The sequence below is a fragment of the Elgaria multicarinata genome, chromosome 2, assembly GCF_023053635.1.
Source record: "Elgaria multicarinata webbii isolate HBS135686 ecotype San Diego chromosome 2, rElgMul1.1.pri, whole genome shotgun sequence".
In the NCBI taxonomy this organism is placed as follows: Eukaryota; Metazoa; Chordata; class Lepidosauria; order Squamata; family Anguidae; genus Elgaria; species Elgaria multicarinata.
The window spans coordinates 129,092-150,822 of NC_086172.1; the positions used below are offsets into that span (position 1 = coordinate 129,092).

General features: G+C 38.6%; 2 protein-coding genes across 3 annotated transcripts; one reads left to right on the forward strand and one right to left on the reverse strand.

Annotated features, from left to right (window-relative positions):
- Nucleotides 1-4,933: 4,933 nt before the first annotated feature.
- LIG4 (DNA ligase 4) lies at nt 4,934-11,213 on the reverse strand. The gene is made up of 2 exons (XM_063115891.1): nt 11,144-11,213; nt 4,934-8,812 (listed from the first exon to the last, which is right to left on the reverse strand). The coding sequence occupies exon 2, from the start codon at nt 8,795-8,797 to the stop codon at nt 6,068-6,070; it is 2,730 nt and encodes a 909-aa protein (XP_062971961.1). The 5' UTR covers nt 8,798-8,812; nt 11,144-11,213; the 3' UTR covers nt 4,934-6,067.
- Nucleotides 11,214-11,300: 87 nt separating this feature from the next.
- Nucleotides 11,301-17,843, forward strand: ABHD13 (abhydrolase domain containing 13). Of its 2 annotated transcripts, none has more exons than XM_063115895.1 (2): nt 11,301-11,383; nt 14,115-17,843. In XM_063115895.1, exon 2 carries the CDS (start codon nt 14,150-14,152, stop codon nt 15,161-15,163), a length of 1,014 nt encoding a protein of 337 aa, XP_062971965.1. In that variant the 5' UTR covers nt 11,301-11,383; nt 14,115-14,149; the 3' UTR covers nt 15,164-17,843. The 2 variants fall into 2 exon arrangements, with proteins under 2 accessions (XP_062971965.1, XP_062971966.1); XM_063115896.1 differs by lacking the exon at nt 11,301-11,383 and adding an exon at nt 11,853-11,876.
- The last annotated feature ends 3,888 nt before the right edge of the window (nt 17,844-21,731 follow it).

Below are 21,731 nucleotides of genomic sequence, written 5' to 3' on the forward strand. Positions count from 1 at the left end.
CGGCCTGGTTTCCAATGCATTTCCATGGGTCTACTCTGAGTAGGACTATTTTCTTGTTTCTTTATATACATAACGTAAGTTTTGTGTTTTGTTGCCAATTCTAGTTAAACCCTTCAATAAAACGTTCCACAGGAGTCTTTACTATATATTGCAGTAGTCTGAACGTTTTTGGTAACATATCACAAAAAGTCCTTTTTAAGAGAAACGCATGCCAATCTACTGATTTACATTGAAACCTGTTCTCACGGCCAGGTTTCCAATGCATTTCCATTGGTCTACTCTGAGTAGGACTATTTTCGTGTTTCTTTATATACATAACGTAAGTTTTGTGTTTTGTTGCCAATTCTATTTACACTCTGTAATAAGGCACTCTATTGGAATCTCTACTATACTGCAGGAGATTGAGCGTTTCTGAAGTCACTGGTAACCTCTCATTAATAAGCCCTTTTTAAGAGAAAAGCATTATCTGTCTATCCCCATCAAAACAGGCGAATATGCGTATACATTGAAACATGTTCTCCAGGCCTGGTTTCCAATGCGTTTCCATGGGTCTACTCTGAGTAGGACTTTTATTCGTGTTTCTTTATAAACATGACGTAAGTTTTGTACTTTGTTGCCAATTCTATTTAAACTCTGCAATAAAACGTTCCACAGGAGTCTTTACTACACTGCAGTAGTTTGAGTGTTGTTCACTTCACTGGTAACGTATCACAAAAAGTCCTTTTTGATAGAAACACAATATCTGTCCATCCCCATCAGAACATTCAAATAAACTGATTTACATTGAAAAGCAGTCACACGGCCAGGTTTCCAATGCATTTCCATTGGCCTACTCTGATTAGGACTATTTTAGTCTTTTTTTATAAACGTGACATAAGTTTTTTACTTTGTTGCCAATTCTATTTAAACTCTCTAATAAAGCACTCCATTGGAATCTCCGCTATACTGCAGGAGAATGAGCATTTTTGACTTCATTGGTAACTTCTCATAAAAAGTACTTTTTAAGAGAAATGCAATATCTTTCCATCTGCATCAAAACCCGGCCAATATACTGATTTACTTTGAAACGCGTTCTTATGGCCTGGTTTCCAATGCATTTCGATGGGTCTACTCAGGGTAGGACTATTTTCGTGTTTCTTTACACACATAACGTAGTTTTTGTGTTTTGTTGCCAATTTTATTTAAACTCTGTAATAAGGCACTCTATTGGAATCTCTAATATACTGCAGGAGATTGAGAGTTTCTGACGTCATTGATAACATTACACAAAATGTCCACAGGAGAAACGCAATATTTGTCCATCCCCCTCAAAACAGACCAATATGTTGCTTGACATTTAAAAGCGTTCTCACGGACGGGTATCCAATACATTTCCATTGATCTACTCTGAGTAGGACTATTTTCGTGTTTCTTTATATACATAACGTAAGTTTTGTGTTTTGTTGCCAATTCTAGTTAAACCCTTCAATAAAACGTTCTACAGCAGGTTTGAGCGTTTTTGACATCACTGGTATATCACAAAATGTCCTTTTTAAGTGAAACGCAATATCTGTCCATCTCCATCAAGACATGCCAATCTACTGATTTACATTGAAACCCTTTCTCACGGCCTGGTTTCCAATGCATTTCCATGGGTCTACTCTGAGTAGGACTATTTTCATGTTTCTTTATAAACATGAGGAAAGGTTTTTGTTTTGTTGCCAATTCTATTTACACTCTGTAATAAGGCACTCTATTGGAATCTCTACTATACTGCAGGAGATTGAGCGTTTCTGAAGTCACTGGTAACATCTTATTAATAAGCCCTTTTTAAGAGAAAAGCATTATCTGTCTATCCCCATCAAAACAGGCCAATACGCGTATACATTGAAACATGTTCTCCAGGCCTGGTTTCCAATGCGTTTCCATGGGTCTACTCTGAGTAGGACTATTTTCTTGTTTCTTTATATACATAACGTAAGTTTTGTGTTTTGTTGCCAATTCTAGTTAAACCCTTCAATAAAACATTCTACAGTAGGTTTGAGTGTTTTTGTGATCACTGGTATATCACAAAATGTCCTTTTTAAGTGAAACGCAATATCTGTCCATCTCCATCAAGACATGCCAATCTACTGATTTACATTGAAACCCTTTCTCACGGCCATGTTTCCAATGCATTTCCATGGGTCTACTCTGAGTAGGACTATTTTAGTCTTTTTTTATAAACGTGACAAAAGTTTTGTACTTTGTTGCCAATTCTATTTAAACTCTGCAATAAAACGTTCCACAGGAGTCTTTACTACATTGCAGTAGTTTGAGCGTTGTTCACTTCACTGGTAACGTATCACAAAAAGTCCTTTTTAATAGAAACACAATATCTGTCCATCCCCATCAAAACATGCAAATAAACTGATTTACATTGAAAAGCAGTCACACGGCCAGGTTTCCAATGCATTTCCATGGGTCTACTCTCAGTAGGACTATTTTTGTGTTTCTTTAGATAGATGACGTAGGTTTTGTGTTTTGTTGCCAATTCTACTTAAACTCTGTAATAAAGCACTCCATTGGAATCTCCACTATACTGCAGGAGAATGAGCATTTTTGACTTCATTGGTAACGTCTCATAAAAAGTATTTTTTTAGAGAAACGCATTATCTTTCCATCTGCATCAAAACCCGCCCAATATACTGATTTACTTTGAAACGCGTTCTCATGGCCTGGTTTCCAATGCATTTCGATGGGTCTACTCAGGGTAGGACTATTTTCGTGTTTCTTTACACACATAACGTAGTTTTTGTGTTTTGTTGCCAATGGGTCTACTCTGAGTAGGACTGTTTTAGTGTTTCTTTGTAAACGTGACGAAAGATTTGTGTTTTGTTGCCAATTCTAGTTAAACCCTTCAATAAAACGTTCCACAGGAGTCTTTACTACATTGCAGTAGTTTGAGCATTGTTCACTTCACTGGTAATGTATCACAAAAAGTCCTTTTTAATAGAAACACAATGTGTCTACTTGGAGTAAGACATGTTAGGTGGTTCTTTATAAATATGACATAAGTTTTGTGGTTTGTTTCCAATTCCATTTAAACTCTGCAGTAAATATCTCCATATACATTTCTAGCATTTGACAGCCAATTTAGCATTTTCAACTGTTTGGTAATATGTTACAAAATTGCCTTTTTACAAGAAACACAATCCAGGTCTATCCTTAGCAGAATAGTCTTATACGCGGTTTAAAATTAAAATGATTCATCACGGGCTGGTTTCTAATGAATTTCCATTGGTCTACTCTTAGGACTTCTTTCATGTTTCTTTATATACATGATTTAAGTTTTGTGGTTTGTTGCCAATTCTATTTAATCTCTGCAATACAACGTTCCATTGGAGTCTCTACTATGTGTCAGGAGATTGAGCGTTTTTGATGTGATTGGTAACATATCACAAAAAGTCCTTTTTGAGAGAAACACTGTCCATGTCCATCCCCATCAAAACAGGCCAATATACTGATTTAGACTGAAATGATTCATCGAGGCCAGGGTTCCAATGCATTGCCATGGGTCTACTCGGAGTAGCATTCCATCTGAGTTTCTTTAAAACAAGACATAAGTTTTGTGGTTTGCTGACAATTCTATTTAAATTCAGTAGTAAAACGCTCCAAAGACATTTCTAGCATTTGGCAGACAATTAAGTTTTTTCAACCTGATTGGTAATATATTAAAAAAATGCCTTTTTACAAGAAATGGAATCCATGTCCATTCCCGTCAAATCAGGCGAATGTACTGATTTACATAGAAAAGCTTCATCACACCCTGGTTTCCAATGCATTTCCATGGGTCTACTCTGAGTAGGACTTGTTTCATGTTTCTTTATTAAAATGACGCAAGTTTTGTGATTTGTTTCAAATTCCATTTAAACTCTGCAGTAAATCGCTCCATTAGACATTTCTAGCATTTGACAGCCAATTTAGTGTTTTCTACTGTTTGGTAATATGTTACAAAAATGCCTTTTTACAACGAACACAATCCAGGTCCATCCTTAGCAGAATAGTCCTATATGCGGTTTAAAATTGAAATGATTCATCACAACCTCTTTTTCAATGCATTTCCATGGGTCTACTCAGAGTAGGACTCGTTTAGTGTTTCTTTATAAACATGATGTAAGTTTTGTGGTTTGTTGCCAATTCTTTTTAATCTCTGCAATACAACGCTCCATTGGAGTCTCTACCATTTGGCAGGAGATTGAGCATTTCCGACGTGATTGGTAACATTCTACATGGGGCTGCCTTTGAAGACAGTTTGGAAGCTGCAGCTTGTGCAAAATGCAGCGGCCAGATTGATAACCGGGGCCAGAAAGTTTTAACATATGACTAATTCTGGCCCGTTTCCGAGCCCAATTCAAGGTGCTGGTCTTAACAGCATATGTTGAGTTTTTTTTTAACTGACCCCAAAATAGTTGTTTTAAATAATATTGCTGTTTATATGCTTTTAAATTTTTGTATATTTGTTTTTAATGTTCACTGTTTTTAACTTTTGTAAACTGCCCAGAGAGCTTTGGCTATGGGGCGGTATATAAATTAATTAATTAAATAAATAAATAGTTTCTCAGCCTAATCTAACAGGGTTATTGCAAGGTTCAAATGGGGTAACTGTCATGTAAGCTGTTTATTTAGAGGAAGAGAGAATATAAATGCAGACCTACAAACTCATATTTCCTCACCTTCGATCTACATGGGTAAACACAGCATATAACAAGGAACAAATGACTAGCAATGGCATCACGGTCATCTCTCATTTTTTCATTTGACTTGAAATTCTAATGAGGTATAATGTTACTTTACTATAGAAATGTAAATGCAAGAATTTAGAAAAATACAAAGGCTTCAATTTCACTATTGCCAATGTTGAAACACATAAAAATGAAGATTTCACAGCAAGTTCCTCTCAATTCAGATTAGTTTAAAAACAGATTTTATTTGCATAATTTTGTACAGAATATTGACTAAAATACAGATAAAAACAGGATCAATTTGTGGATTCTCCCTACACAACTGTCAAACTACTGAAGATTTTCTCCCTACTTCACTGCCAAGCTATTGAAAACCAGTTCTTTCAAGATCTATGCCATCTCAAAAGGTGGACACCCTTTAATTTAGTCCCTTTGCTAGAAGATACATGATAAATGAATTTGTGAATTAGATTATAATCCAAAACGTTGAATTTTCTTAAAGTTAAACACAGTAAACTACCTAAATAAGGATATAAAAATTAATACATTGTTATCTAATGACTGCAGATGAGAAAACTCCCCAAAAAGAACCATCCCTTAAAATGTATTACTGTAATCACCTACTGATAGAGTAGGAAATGGAACAGTTCAGAAATATTTAGTTACATTTTGAAAGTTAAACATCCATAAAATTGACATTTGTCTAACATTTTAAGAGTATTTTAGCACATTTATTAATAGCAAAATTTATATACTGCTTTTCATTAAAATAAATCCTAGCTGACAGTATGCTTCAGATTATTTGATGATCATAATTACAGGATCATTGTGTTGTAATGGAAAGCTATTTCCTACTTGGGTGACTTTGTAATTCATTTAAAAGTTGTGTCATCATAAGAAAAACATTAAAAAGATTATTCAATTGTTCAATTTACATAGATACTAATGTTTTAAATGATTAATAGTCTCATCCACAAATCAGTCAAGTCATAGTACTGTAAGTGAAGCCTTAGTAGCTTCATTTAGTTTTAGTGGGATCAAATTCCTTTCAGGTTCACATACCCCCAGGTTAACTTGCTTGTAGTTTGAGTTCTAAGTAGCCAAATAATATTTTGTCAAATATTTGAGCAAAACGGATGAAACAAATGTGAAATTATCAGCTAGGTAAAATGATCAGAAAATTAGGAATAACTCTCATCCTGTTTTTCAGCACGATATTCGAAAGCTTTTCTTTCACTCCCAAACATAATTTATCTCCAAACTTAAAAAAGATGTGCAAGTATTAAAGATAGCCTGGCAGAATTCTTTTAAATAAATATATGAAGTTAACCAACTACCTCTTTTCCTACTAAATAAAATCTGGGTTAAATTAAGTAAAAATTTTCATTTTGTAACTTCCCAGCCTCTATGGAATCCTTTATCCACTGTTTCGACAGAATTTTAAACTTTCTTTTAAACATTTTTCTGGTTGTCTTTATCTTCTTCAAATTACCATGGTCTCCAATGATTACATGGGACACACCCTCTTCAAGCTGTGAGACTACTTTTGCTCCATGAAAACGAAGTATCAGTGCTTCAGTTAGTCTTTCTTGATTAAACTTGGTATCTGAATTACTCACTTCATCAGACAGGTCCAGAAAAACAGTGTGCTGTTTGAACATACTTAGTAGAGTGTTTTCCCATGAATAACGTGTTTCTATGTCAGTAATCATATCCCAAGATATCTCTTCCTCAAAGTTTTTCATTCTTCTGAACACCTCCTTCAATTGGTCTATGTCAGTATCAACTGTGTAACTATCACCATAGCAATCATACTTACAGGCAAAGTGTTGTTTTGTTTCTGGAGACATGTGAATCATGAAAGTAGGTTGCCAGGGCACAAGACTTTTCATATGAAAGCACTGAAAAACCCACTCTGCTTTCACAACATCATGCTTGTTGGATGAAATAATATTTTTCACTCTTACATTCTCAGTCCCTGCAACAACACAGTAAGTGTCCTGCCCAGGATTTTGCACTATACTGCCACCATATTCTGCTATTTTACTTTCCAACTCATATTTTGAATATTTCCCTGTCCCAGTCATAACACAAAACTCGATATCTTCAAATATACTGGAAACTTTGTTTACTTTAGAAAGATCAGGAGATTTAAAATGATCAATTAGACCAATTGTTTTTTTAACCTTTTGCACAGTTTTACGTTTCTTTTCTTTTGGTTCATCAACTATTTCAAGGTGCTTAGTTGCTAGCTTCCCAGAAGCTTTACCTCTGAGTTGGTTTAGAAGGTCAAGAGTCATGCATTCATGCCATTCTTTATCTTCCCTTATCTTCTCAATGCGAGGGAAACGTAATGTACAATCAGTTTTGTACATATCACTACTCACAATCTCAGCTGCTTTAATCTGAATGATGACTGAGTTACAAGGTTCAATATAGACTTCAGGCTTCTCAGTCCCACACAAGATATTACAAGGAGGATCCCTTTTACGATATGGTTTCCAATATTTGGCTAATTTCAAGCCAAGATCGTATAGCTCTTTCATCGTGTAACCAGAACCAACACGACAAATGGAATGGAACACAGATGGGTTTTTACCAGGTGCTGGAGTCTCAGCAACTGCACACAAAAAATGTGACATCATGCCACCACGAAGACCTTTCCCCCAGTAGCCCCCAACAACTAAAAGGTCTAGCTCATCCATCAGTCCATTGACATACTCTGGTTTGATCTTTAGCCATCCTTCCCCACGTTTGTCCGGCTTGTAAATTGACATGGGGTCTTTTACCACAATTCCTTCTTCCCTGTTATCAATTGCTTCATTTAGAGCATCTACTACTTCTTTCCGAGTATTAGCCCATCTTTTAGGAACAATCTGTATTCGACCTGTTATTGGCATAAGAATCTCACTAAGTATCTCATATCTTTTGCTCAACATCTCATGACCCAACTTTTGGTCATTAACCATTAGAACATCAAACACACAGAAGCATGTCCATAATCCAGAATCATCTACCATCCTTTTGATGTCAAATTTGCTTCCCTTCTGCATGAAGGTTAGCGTGGTGGGATTGTAGGCCATCATTTCACCATCTAGAATGCAGTTTTGAATATCATTTTTAAAGACATTATGAGCAAATGGAGTCAATGAACCTTCAAGGGGAGAAGCACCAAACTGCTGAGTATAATCATATCCATTTCGAGAAAAATATTTGTAAACATCTCCATCTTTGTGCAGTTGGATTCGTTCACCATCTAATTTGGTTTCTATGTAGAAATTCTGTTTGTTCATTTGTTTTTCAATTTGTTGTACATTGGCAATAGCAGCAAGCATTGGTTTAAAAGCAAAAAATAATTTAATAGAAACATCACTAAGAAACACAGAGGGATTGTGCAATTGTCTACAAACCGTCTCCAGATCAGTCGTAACACTATGCAACTCTGCAGCATCAGCATGGAAGATAGAAAATAAAGTTTGCTGGCTGACACCAAGTTTCAGATCCTTTATGATCATCCTGATCAACCATTTCTGTTCAAGTGCTGAGGTCTGAGTTATTAGCTGACGAAGGCTGTTCTTGACTAGATCCTTCCTTTTGGCTGCATTATTGTTCGAAATGGCATCTAAAAGTTCATTCACTTGTTGTATAGTCAGTTGACCTTGCTTGGGACATCTTGATTTCAACACAAAATAGGCAATCATAGCAAAATCCCCAGCATCTCCCCGTAGGCCAGTAGGTGTTCGATAATTTAAAAGTTTTAAAGCATCTTTTCCATCTTTTGGTAAATTTAGCAGTTCAATATAGAGCTTTGCAAGCATAGTTTCTTTGATTCCATAAGCCATCCTCTCTCTTTCCAACTGTGGGAGAATAAGCCTCAATGCAGAATAAAAAGAATCTATCACATCCTTCTCATTTTTATGAAGAGCATCATGAAATTTCCTCCAGGAATCTAAAAATTCCTTGAAATACTTTGCTTTCTCTGGTCGAGATTTGCATTTCTGTATTCTTTCTAACGTTGAGCAGAGATCTGCAAAAGGAACTTGTGATGCCACAGTTAGCTGGGAAGAAGAATGTGAAGCAGGGGTGGATGACATCTTGATTCTTTTTCACTACAAAAACAAAAACATTAAAGTCATTAAAATTACATGCCAGCCTTTTGTTTTCAGGCAGTAAACTCTTATTACTATTTTCCCCTGAATTAGTCTCATGTCTCTACATTTAAAATGAATTAAAATGTCATTTTTATTCTTCCTCTGAAGCTGAACATTACATAAGAACATAGGAAGAGCCATGCTGGATCAGACCAAGGGTCCATCTAGTCCAGCATTCTGTTCACACAGTGGCCAACTAGCTGTTGACCTGGGGAAATTGGAGTGCATGGTTTTAAAGAAGAACCGGGCATAGTGGGCATTACAGAAACCTGGTGGAATGGAGAGAACCAGTGGAATACAGTCATCTCTGGATATAAATTCTACAGGGAAGACAGGGAAGGGCTTACTGGGGGCGGTGTTTCTCTGCATGTCAAAGAGGGCATAGTGTCGAGTAGACTGGAACACTTAAAAGAATCAGACTCTTCCATAAGAGGACCTCATCAGTGCTGTGCGTTTTACAGAAATTTTGCATTAAAGAAGCCCCCTGCCAGACACACTACTGCCAAAGTTAAAAGGTCCCTTAACAAATGTGCCTCGAAGAGACATCAACATGAATCCAAATTACTTATTTGATTTGTACTCCAGAAGCTTCAGGAGAAGTGGGTCCTGAGATAGCAAAAACCTAAGTTGAAGGTCATGAATGTCAGCAATTAAAATTATTTAATACTAAGAAGTACAAATAGTAAAAACCATGTAACAGAGAGATATACCAAAGTATATAGAACCTTAAAAATTACACATAGCTCTAGTTTTAATTTTTTTATATTGTCATGTTTCTTTTTTACAGTCATAACATTTCAGCATTTAGATTTTATAAATTCAAGTTTTATTTATTTATTACAATTTTTTATACCGCCTAATAGCCGAAGCTCTCTGGGCAGTTCACAAAAATTAAAACCATAATAAAACAACCAACATGTTAAAAGCACAAATACAAAATACAGTATAAAAAGCACAACCAGGATAAAACCACGCAGCAAAATTGATATAAGATTAAAATACAGAGTTAGAACAGTAAAATTTAAATTTAAGTTAAAATTAAGTGTTAAAATACTGAGAGAATAAAAAGGTCTTCAGCTGGTGACGAATGGAGAACAGCGTAGGCGCCAGGCCGACCTCTCTGGGGAGCTCATTCCACAACCGGGGTGCCACAGCGGAGAAAGCCCTCCTCCTAGTAGTCACCTGCCTCACTTCCTTTGGAAGTATGTGTTGACACATATTTCTCTGTTATATGGTTTTTAATTTCTGTTATATGGTTTTTAATATTTCTACTTTTTAGTAAAATAAATAAATAATTTTAATTGCTGACATTCATGACCCTCAAATTGCTGACTATATATACTGTTAAGGGCCATTTTACTCTGTTGTTACTGCAGGAGTTCTGACAAGGCTCAATGGCAAAACACTGGGTTCTGTGTGCCAAGTGATTTCCCCCCAAAAGAAGCACGTGCAGACAGATGCAACCCAGACACTGAGCCTGTCACATCCAGAGAGGGAGGGGGGCCAGGCCTTGGAGCGTCATGGTCTCAGGACCTTGGTAGGAGGGCCAGGAACACTGGGCACCGCCCAGAGATTTTATTGTGTTTTAACAAAGGAAGACCTCGGTCTTTTTTTGGACACTAATCCAGCCAGAACAGTGTCTCTGTGCTTCCCAGAGCGAGGGAGAGCAAATGAACAGAGATACGGGGGTTGAGGTTGGTTTCCTCCTTTCAGGAGCAGCTGCCCAACTGCTTGCTGTCCTCCTCCTTCTAGCTGCAGGGGAGACGTGGTTCAGGCCCAGAAGCGCCAGCCCTCCTGCCTGCGCCGCCCACGGACAGGGCACCAACTCTTGGACATTAATAATAATATTAATTAATCTATTTCTTACCCGCCTCTCCACTTTGATTGAGGCGGGAAACAACAATAAACGATAGAATACATAATGCTCAATTAAAACATAATACATATTGTTGAAAATATCCTAAAAACATTTTAAAAACATCTTAAAAACCAGCCTCCCCTCTTTCCCCCAAGCCACAAGAAGAGGAAGTGCGACAAAGACTTGATGGCACAGGGAGACCAAATCACAACCGACGGCCCAGCAACAGCCACCGTGTCCGAAGCAGAACAGATGAGCGGAGTCTGCGGAACTCTGCGCCACAGGAGAGAAACAAGGCCAGGCCCTCCCGCTCATTCCTGCCGCCGCCTCTCAGACAAACGGCTCAACCGCTTCTGTGAGAACAGGAACCACTCGCCGCCGACCCTCCCCCCCGCCCCGGGATGGGAAAGAAGCCCCCTCCCCCTCCTCACCCTCTCTGGGCTCGCCTCTCATCAACGCTGGCGGAATCCCTCCCACCGCACCCGCTTGGCCACGAGAAGCCCTCTGATAGGCTCGCTCGAGATGTCTCCTTGCCCCGGAAGCATTTGCTCGCGCCGCTGACTTGTCTTCCGGAAAGTGGCTGTTGTGGGAAGAGGAATGCTCCGCCCTGGAGAGCGACGAGGCCGCTGCGCGGGAGCGCCATCAGGCCTGGTGGAGCACTGGCGGTTTAGGTAGGCGCGCTAGGAAGCGGAGCCGCCGCGCTTCCTTCTCCCCCCCCCCCCCCGCGGCCGACCGAACCGCTGGGCCTCCCGCAGCCCCCCGGCGCCCGGGCACTGAGGAGGCCTTCCTTTCTATGCCACAGACGTCCCTGAGGTTCGCGGGGAGGGGGGGCGGCAGCAGCGCTCCACGTGCTTTGGGAAGGCCCCCCACCCCCCACGCCTCTTCTCGTCCCCTCACGGATGATCCTCCAGGGTTTCGTGGCTGTGCTTGTTTCTAATCCTTCTGCTCCGTGGGTTTGGCTGCGGCCTCCCGCTCTCGAAGCTGTGCGATGGGATCCATGGGCGGTTTTGCTCGAGACCAGGCCAGAGCGGTCCATTCTGAGTCGGGCAGGCAGGCGGAGGAGCTTTTTCTAGCCCTGATCCCGTGTGGTCTGCGGGGTGGGCTTTGACGCTGCTTCAAGGCCCAGCTGTGGAGTGGCGGCGGCGGCTGCGTTTCAGCCTACTTGTAAGGAGGGGGCGGGGGGAGCAACGCAGTTTATGAAGCACCTGTGCGGTAGTTTGTCACTTGTGAAACCAATAAGCTGCAGCTGAAGATAACGCAGGGGCAGAGCAAGTATATCAAAGTCCAACAGCTGTCAGGATAGTGGCCCATGCAAGACCCGAAGCCTTGTAATAAGCATCTGTATTAAGAAAGAAAACAAACGAACAATGGGATGGCAACAACAAAGCTGTAGCACAACCTCATTGAATAACTTAATTATTTAGAATTTCAGTGATGAAGGGTCCATATGTAAGAGTCTGAAATGTGGTGAAATCAATAAATGTTTCCCCCCCCCATTGTTGTTTTTTCTCTTGGTGATCTACTTTAGAGATCCCAGTTTGTTGCATTTTGTGCGTATCTGCATAAGCTGCAGAAAAAGCTTCTATTCCTAATAAATTGTTTTTATGAAGATAAAAGCACAATCAAAAGTTACTGTTTGATAATAACAAGCTTTATTTATTTAAAATATCTTTATCATGCTCTTCAGCCAAACAATCCCTTCTGGAGCATCTCACAATTAGTTAGTCAAATAAGGAAGTTCCTGTCTGCAAGCTTACAGTCTAAAAAGACAGGATGCAAGGATGGAAGCAGGGGAGAGAGTAGATTTTCAGCAGGGCTGGTGGGTTGGCTCTGAAATCAGCCTTTCATCTCGTTGGAGGGGGAGGGCTCTGCTTGCTGCTGCTTCTCTCACTCCTTCTTTCCCACAGAGCAGATAGCCTTGAGGTGGGGTGGAGTCTAAATGGAGCAGGCCTTGATGTTCTCTCAGCCTGCTCCTGCCTTTAGTATTCTGTAGCTGCTACTCTGAGAAGTTTTTGATCACTAGAAGAAGGGTTGAAATACTGCTTGTTTTTAATATGATGGTTGATGAGCCACCTAAATGTTTTTTCTTTGCAGGATTCAGGTTTGTTCATTTTGTTCCATCTAGCAATGCTATTTGAGACTAGAACTTTACCTTGGATTGAGAGTTAGTTTTGTTACTATTAGTGGTATTAGTTGGTTGTTTTTACCAACCTTGTAATTTTGCAAGGTTGGTAAAAGTCAACATTATATTTCTAGACAAGAAGCCCTGCAGAGAAAATAAACATTTCAAATACCTGGTTGGTGACATCAAGTATCTATATTCTTGAATTACCAGGTGCCTGTGATATTTTCTAAATTCACCCAGAAGGCCTTAAATTTAGAGATGTAAAATTTCTGGAAATTTTGAAGCCATGAAAAAAGAAACGGTTGAAATAATGCAAAATCAGCCAACTTCAAAGTGGTTTCTGATCCTGGCTAGTTTGCCCAAACCATAGCTGAGATTAACCACAACCCCACTTCAGACTAAAGCAAGACACAGTTAATTGAAAATGGAAGAGAAAGTTTACTATTTCCTTGTGTCAATGCTGGTCAAGGAAGGAGTGTCTAAATGCAATCTTGGAAAACTAACCTCTTAATTCAGTAGAAATTCAGCTGTATTTAAAATATTTAGAAACAAATGTCCCCTTTTAAAGTATGGTACTAACTTTTGCATGGTGCCCTCTTAAAAACGAGCTAAAAGCACTGATATGTGTAAGATATACAGAGATGGAAAGGAGACTGAAGAAATCCTTTTGTTGTCTGTTTACTTGAAAGCAAGTCTCAGTGATTTCATTCCTTAGGAACCTTAATATTATTTCTGTAAGCATTCATTAATGCACATGAAATAACTTGAGATCTGAAGCTCCAAAACAAACTGATGCCGTGGAACTTGTCCAGATAAATGAAAAACACTTGTCCTACCTTGAGCAGGTAGTATTGATTCCTACTAAGGCAAATCCAACATTTTATACAAATTTATCATTTTATAAAGGCTCCAAGTTGCATTCCGATATGTCTTGATTGTTAATAGCCATAATAATATTCATGCTTGTTCAGGAAATACGGATTTTAAAGTGAGAAATTTGGTTTAAATCTGTGATTTAAATTGCCATGATTTAAAACAAATAGATGTACCCTGAATAGAGAAAAGAACTGGAGATCTGTGTCTGCCTCACTTCACACTTGAGACATTTTAACTGATTTAGAGTTAATTTAAATAATTAAAATTAACAGTAGACAGTAGTGGGACTTGCTTTCAAATATATCTAGAATGTATTTCATCCTTGTGATATGTTGCATTACTATAGAAATTTTGTTTTCCTTTATTAAAAAAATAAACTTAAGTGTATCTTCTTCTTTTAGGTTTCATATGGACTAAAGATTCATTGACTACTATAATGGAAAAATCATGGATGCTTTGGACTGTCATTGAAAAATGGCTACTTGCCTTGGTGTCATGGTCCTGGGGTCTCTGCCGTATTTCTCTCTTATCTTTAATAATAACGTTTCATTTGTATGGAGGCGTGATTTTACCTCTGTTAATATTTGTATCTATCGCAGGTATATTATATAAATTTCAGGATGTATTGCTTTATTTCCCAGAACAGCCCTCTTCATCACGGCTTTATGTTCCTATGCCTTCTGGCATCCTGCATGAAAATATTTTCATCAGAACCAAAGATGGTGTGTTGCTCAATCTAATACTTCTCCGATTTACAGGGGACAACTCCTCATACTCTCCTACTATCATTTACTTTCATGGGAATGCAGGAAACATTGGTCACAGACTACCAAATGCTTTGTTGATGCTAGTGAACCTGAAAGTAAACTTATTGCTGGTTGACTATAGAGGCTATGGAAAAAGTGAAGGAGAAGCTAGCGAAGATGGTATCTATTTAGATTCTGAAGCTGTTCTAGACTATGTGATGACTAGATCTGATCTTGATAAGACAAAAATTTTTCTCTTTGGCCGTTCTTTGGGGGGAGCAGCTGTTATTCATCTAGCGACTGAAAACTCCCATAGGATTTCTGCCATCATGTTGGAGAACACGTTCCTTAGCATCCCGCATATGGCTAGCACTCTGTTCTCTTTCTTCCCAATGAGGTATCTTCCTTTATGGTGCTATAAAAACAAGTTCCTGTCCTATAGGAAAATATGTCATTGCAGAATGCCTTCACTTTTTATCTCTGGGCTGTCTGACCAGTTGATTCCTCCAGTTATGATGAAGCAGCTTTATGAACTTTCCCCTGCTCGGACTAAAAGATTGGCAATATTTCCTGATGGAACTCATAATGACACTTGGCAATGCCAAGGCTACTTCAGTGCGCTTGAACAGTTCATCAAAGAAGTGATAAAGAGTCACTCCCCTGAAGGAATGGCAAAAATGTCATCAAATGTAACAATAATATAACTATAATTCCAATCTGTCATTCTGATACAATTGCATTGTACCTGGATTTATGGAAAGTTATAAAGAATTACCTTTTTTTAAAAAAGTGTTCTGTCTGTACTTATCTAAAGACTGAAATTAAACATGGAGAAATATACTAACTTATGATCCAGATAGTTTTTACACCGAACCCTATAAATGAACAAATGGTTCTACTTATTTCTATGAAGTTAGCTTTAATTCCATTTCTTAGATAAAGATACATTAAAATGTGTCGCTAAATTTTATGTTACCCTGGTTTTAATAGAAGATTGGTTAAGTGTGTTTTGGCTCCACAGATAAACATGGTTAGCAAATTATTTTGCAGCTAGATAATGTGTGATAAATCCATGCATTTAGTGCATGACTCAGACCTTGTACTGAATTTTCTAAATAGCACTAATAGAAATACACGCAATTCGGTATGTGGCACAGCTGCATTACACTGCTTCATACAGCCACATTTTGCATTGGAAACAAATGGGAAAAGATGCATTTAAAGTTGATATCAGGGTTGCTTTGATATTGCTATATAATAACAAAATGGACATTAGTGTGCAAGATTAAACCTCCCAGAGCTTCGGCTATGGGGTGGTATATAAATTTAATAAATAAATAAATAATAAATTAACTTCTACATGCTTATTAGTTGTGCCAATCCTAATAGTCCAATTGAAATATTGTTCTATACTGGAAAGGCAAGATAATTAGGAGCAGTTGGAGTACATAGAAACTTAATCAAAACTACAAATACTCAGTTTTTTGGCCCGAAGGAAGTTCCATCAAACTTGAGGGACTTTGCTGAAGTAAATACACTTAAGGTTGAGCTGCAAGAGTGCCAAAGTAAATGGGGAAGTCAAGAGTATTAAAAAACAGAGTTTGATCTCGAGTATACTTTTATAAAATACCATTATCTGCTGTAGCAGGTGTTATCTAGTGTTTGCGAGGGATTTCCCTTTTTCTTTTACAAACTATGCATATATTATAAAAATACCTTTTCTTTTTCAAGAAAAAGAATGCTGTACCCGCTTATACTGCTTCAGAATCTTACAGAGTCTTATTTCCATCGCATCTTTAGGGCCTACAGGGAAAAAATAATTTTAAAACTGTTCTTCCTGAAATGGTGCTGCTAACATCTTGTTTGGAGGGAGCCAAAATGCATGTATTATTTAGGAAACGGGTGGGGGGTGATAATTATAATGAATATTGAATGCAGATACCTTTCTGGTTTTTCTGATTTTCTTTTTGTCTCTTCTTTAGGAGGATTCCCTCACTGTCTTACCCCCAACTTTGTTCACCACCCTGTAAATATTTAATACATTGCATAGAAATTGCAAAAAATATCATATAAACACTTGATATATTTCAGTAGCTGTGGAAAAGTACAAATGCTATCTTCTTTTGTAATTCTGTTTAACCTTCATCTATTTTGGGAACATGCCTCAAATGTTTACGGAAAATAAAATAACACTGTTGGCAAGGCATCAGCTCTGCTAATTCAGTCATGCCAAGTTTGAGGACAATGCAGGAATGTTACAATTGCTCACCAGATACAAATGTTCTAGATTGGACTGTTATTGGCATAATTATTTTAGAAGACGTATTAGTGCAGTTCATTGTAAATACAGCCTCTTTCAAATTTTTACGCTATGTGTATTTTGAGTTATATATGCTTGGGGAACATCAGAGTTTAGAAAAATACAGTTTGTCATATTTTTTTCATACCATAACTTCTGTGGGACAGTAAAGTAGTTGAACCTATAACATCAAACTTTGCTTATAAAAGTCATGGTACTTCCTAGCAAGGTGTTATGTTGGGAATGGTCTGGTTTTTGAATTCTTCTGTTCCCAAGTATCATTATCAGCCTGAAGCTCATGCTTCCAAGTAAGTATGCAGGACTAAAGTCTCATACATGCAATTCCTGTTTATTTTTGCAGTGAGAATTGTATAAGAACTGTGCTGGAAGGATTGGGATCCTCATAGTATTGAAGTTATGAAGTTCTTCCATCTCATTTTTTGTTTCCCAAAACATTTAACTCAGAAGGCCATAGGAATAGATTAGGGAATTGTACAATCAATGGAAAGTTGCCTAAGCTTCCAGATGTACAATTTCTGTAGTTTAAAAATTAAGGCTGATTTAACAAAAATGTTTCATGTATATTGGACACTACAGAGGTTGGTTAAGAAAAAACTGACTAGCTCTACTGATGATGTAATGTGGATAATGTGTCACTGAGGTATATGATGCCCTGTGGTGCCTTATTTCTGGTTGGAAGTTAGTTCCTGCATAAATTTTGTTCCTGAAAAAACCCTGTGATAATAGCAGATTCTCATGCATTATATCTTTGCAATGTGGGGTTAACAGCACATCTGGACTCTGAAAGCATTAGCATTTGGAAAGAGACTTTACTCCAAGTCTGAAAGGATAAACATTCGCTATCTATATTCAGTGGACTGAAGATCTTGCTGCTCTTGTTGCATTTGAATCTATATCTTAACTTTGTCAATTTTATTTAGACAAATATTCTGCTTATATTAACGTATATATTTGAAACAGAAATGTCAAGTCATTTTTTTTAACCACTGGAGTAGTAAATAGTTGTTTGTTATGTTCCTGCTATTAGTGTTGTTCGTAATTACCCCTGTTTTGTTTTCTTATAATTTCAAATAAAAATTAAAAAATAATCAACCTGAAAGTCATACTTGGGAAAACTTAGAAATAATATAGCACATGCTTGTTGGGTTCAATTGTAATGACAATTGTGTTGATTTTGTGTTTATACATGATATTTCAATCAGCAAACCGCTAATCTCAATCTATGGATTATTTGAAGGTTTGCCAGAAAAAAACTTCAAATGATCCCCTAGTTTGAGATTACTGTTTGTGCACTGAAACATTATACTGCCTGTGGTGTTCCTGCCTCTTTACAGGTGAGAATTCCCCTTCTCGAAGGCCATTCTCACTCCAAGCAGGGTTCACACACACACACACACACACACACACACACGGTTTTGCTGCCACCAGGACCTTAAAGGTTCGACCTTTTACTCTGCCCTTGAGCTGTGAGGCACACAGACTTTATACTATAACCTTGAAACATTCCCTCTTGCATAGCCAAGAGCAGAAGGCATATAAACAAAACTTTATTAACTGCAGTGATAAGTTGTTGAATAATAAATTCTTAACTCTTTAATCTCAGTCACCTCACATTTATGACAGACCCCTCTAAATCCTATCTGATCTAAACACTTAAATCATATAATGTCCTATCAAACACTTAAATCATATAATGTCCTATCAAGCACATAGTTTATATTTATTAAACAGAAGACCTACAGTTTACAAAACAATGTTAAGGCTCTAGAGCTTTCAACCAAGCACCAAAAAGCAGGGAAATTGGGAGTGAAGGCTCACAAGCCTTAACGCCACATCTACCCTAAGGAGGCAGAAAGTGCAAGTGAAATTCTTAATCTCCCAAAGCAGATAAACCATGAGGACAGGATGGAGAATATAATATGCAGAGGTGACTGTGGGGTTGTGGAAAACGGATGACGAACAACTTAGGGCCACCTGCTTCTCTTGCTTAGAGCAGTCCTTTCCCAACCTGGTGCTCTCCAAAGGTGTTGAACTACAACTCGCATCATTGCAAGTCAGTATGTACCATGCTGGGTCTTGTAATCTTAAACATCTGGAAGGCAGCAGGTTATGATATGCAGAGGTGACTAGGGTTGTGGAAAACTGACGATGAACAACTTGGGGCCACCTACTCTTAGAGCATCTCATGTTTAGACTTGCAACCGAACACATCCGGTGGGCACCACGTTGGGGAGTGCTGTTCTAGAGCAAGGACAAGCTGAATGTAGATCTCTAGATGTTTTGGAGTTTAACTTGTAAAAGCCCCTATCAGCATGGGCAGTGATCAGGAATGCTGGGAGTTGATGTCCAGGTTTTAAAATTATTTTTTTAAAATATGCTGTCATTTTTAAAGATACAGAAATGAAACTTAGCACCATGGTAGGTCTTCAGTAGGGCTTAAGCCATGCCAAGTTTGAAGCAGATCGGTTCAATCTTTGTTTTTTTATGGAATTTTATAAATTTGTGCTTTATTATAGTGTACTGCTTGTGCACAACACACAGTAGACACACAAAGTAGAAGACGAGACTAAACAACACAGAACTCAGAAGATTTATTATTATTATTATTATTATTATTATTATTATTATTATTATTATTAGCTGTGCTGCTTAAAGTGCAATAAGATGGACCTGAAACAATCCTCCTAGCCAAAGCATCTCTCACTGTCTATGTTTCAAACCACTGCCTGCCTCACAAGGCCAGTTTGTTTGCTTTCTGCTAGCTTCTCTGGGTTAGCCTGCCTCTCCATCTGGGAAATGTAGATGGACTAGGTGGGTCAACCCCACCCACCCCAAGCCTATGGCATACTTGCTCCCATGGCCATAGCTGCCTGCTGCCTCTTCTCCCCTGTGCCTGCCTCACCGGGCTGGTTTGTTTGCTGTCTGCCGATCTCTCTGTGCCTGCCCATATAGCTGCCTCCTTGCCTCTCTGCCCACCTGCCTGAGCACCTGCACACTTCTCCAATATGATTTATTTTATTTATTTATTACATTTATATACCGCCCCACAGCTGAAACTCTCTGGGCGGTTCACAACCCTGGGTGGTTCACTACTCTCTGTCTGGTGCCTTGCAGGGCTGGTTTGTGTTTCTGGCTTAGAATCAAAACAATCCTTGGCTCACTTGCTCTTGCCTGCATAGCTGCCTGCTGCCTGCCTTCCTTTCTGCCCACCTGCCTGCTGAACACCTGCACACTTCTCTAATATGATCTGTCTGGTCCTGCCTTGCAGGGCTGGCTTGTGTTTCTGGCTTAGAATTGAGACAATCCTTGGTTCATTTACACGTGTCTGCATAGCTGCCTGCTGCCTCTCTGCCCGCCAGCCAGCCTGCCTTCCCACTTCTCCAGTATTATCAGTCTGGTTCTGCCACGCAGGGCTGGTTTGTGTTTCTGGCTTTGCTTTGACTCAGTTTCTAAGACACATTGCTCCCAGCCAGTTAATGTATGTATTGCAGGCAGCCTACTTTCCCTGTTACTCTGAATGGGAAGAGCTTGAGGATCTGTCTTCTTCAGAACAAAAGAAAAGTACAGGAGATTTGCACTTGAACGGTTAATGTGAGTGTGAATGAATGCACACCTTCTCAAATCACTCTTTGCTTTGAGTGGCTGCTTTGTTTCCTTGAAAAATCACATTTTAGCAGTGGATTACAGGAAAACCACTGCACAGATGTGTCTGAAATTTGGCACATGAGCACCTCCAGGGCATCTGTAATGTCACCAACTTTCATGTTTCTATATTGAAAAATAAAAAAAATTAGGTGTTTATTTTTCCCAATGCAATTCTATGAGGAAATTAAAAAATGAATAATTTGGACATCTGAATCTTGATTCAGATCCGAGGCAAGACGGACTGGGTCTGAATTGAATCGGGCTCAATTTGGAACATCCGAAATAGGATCTGAAGTGAATTGGGGGGTCCATGCACAGCCCTAATATTTTCCAGCATTAAGATTGATTTTGTAAACCAACCAGAGAGCTTCGGCTACTGGGCGGTATAGAAATGCAATGAATAAATAAGATATGCAATCTATCAAGGAACTCCAAACCAGCTGGATCACTTTAAATAGACTGTCTTAAACTAAATGAAGCGACAATGAATGAGTCTTGAATACCTAATCCAGATAGTTCTTCAGGCATCAACATTAGTTTTCAACACATGGCATAGGTTCTCTGTTTATTGAATATCAGATATATGGTGTTTGGGGACTAACATAGAGGTTTTTTCTTATGTGTTCAGCAGTGTGGGATCAAAGGCAGAGCTAGCACCTAATACTTTGATGCATAAGGATTATCTTTAAATTAATGTTTGTTTTCCCTATAACACGTAACATGGGAGTTGCAGTGCAACACATCTGGAGAGCACCAGACTGGAGAAGGTTGGTTTACACTTGAATCCTATACATGTGTTCTCAGAAGTCAGTGCCACTGAGTGCACTAGGGCTTACTCCCAACTGGTATAGGATTGCAAACTAATCCCATCTGGAAAGAGTTCAAGACAGCCAAACTAAACCATTTCTGCTCCTCTGTCACTTTGATGAGATTATGTATTGTGGAAGGATTGTGGGGAGTGAACAGTATATTTTGTATAAACACATTTTAAGAAAAAAAAATTGGTTCTTTGAAGGGCAGGATATTGACCAAAAGTTGAAAGTGCCCGGCATATGCTCTGATTCTACATCTGCAACAAATAGTGCCCCTTTTGTTATCAATCTTACTGCTATATGCGAGATGTGTGTGTGAGAGAAATATTAAGCAGCCTCTGTATTTGGTAAGGATATAAATCAGCGTTCCCCATCCTGCTGACCTCCAGATGTTTGAGATTAAAAGTCCAAGCATTCCTGACCATGGGATATACTGACTTGCAGTGATGGGAGTTGTAGTCCAACACCTTGGAGGGTACCAGGTTGGGGAAGGGC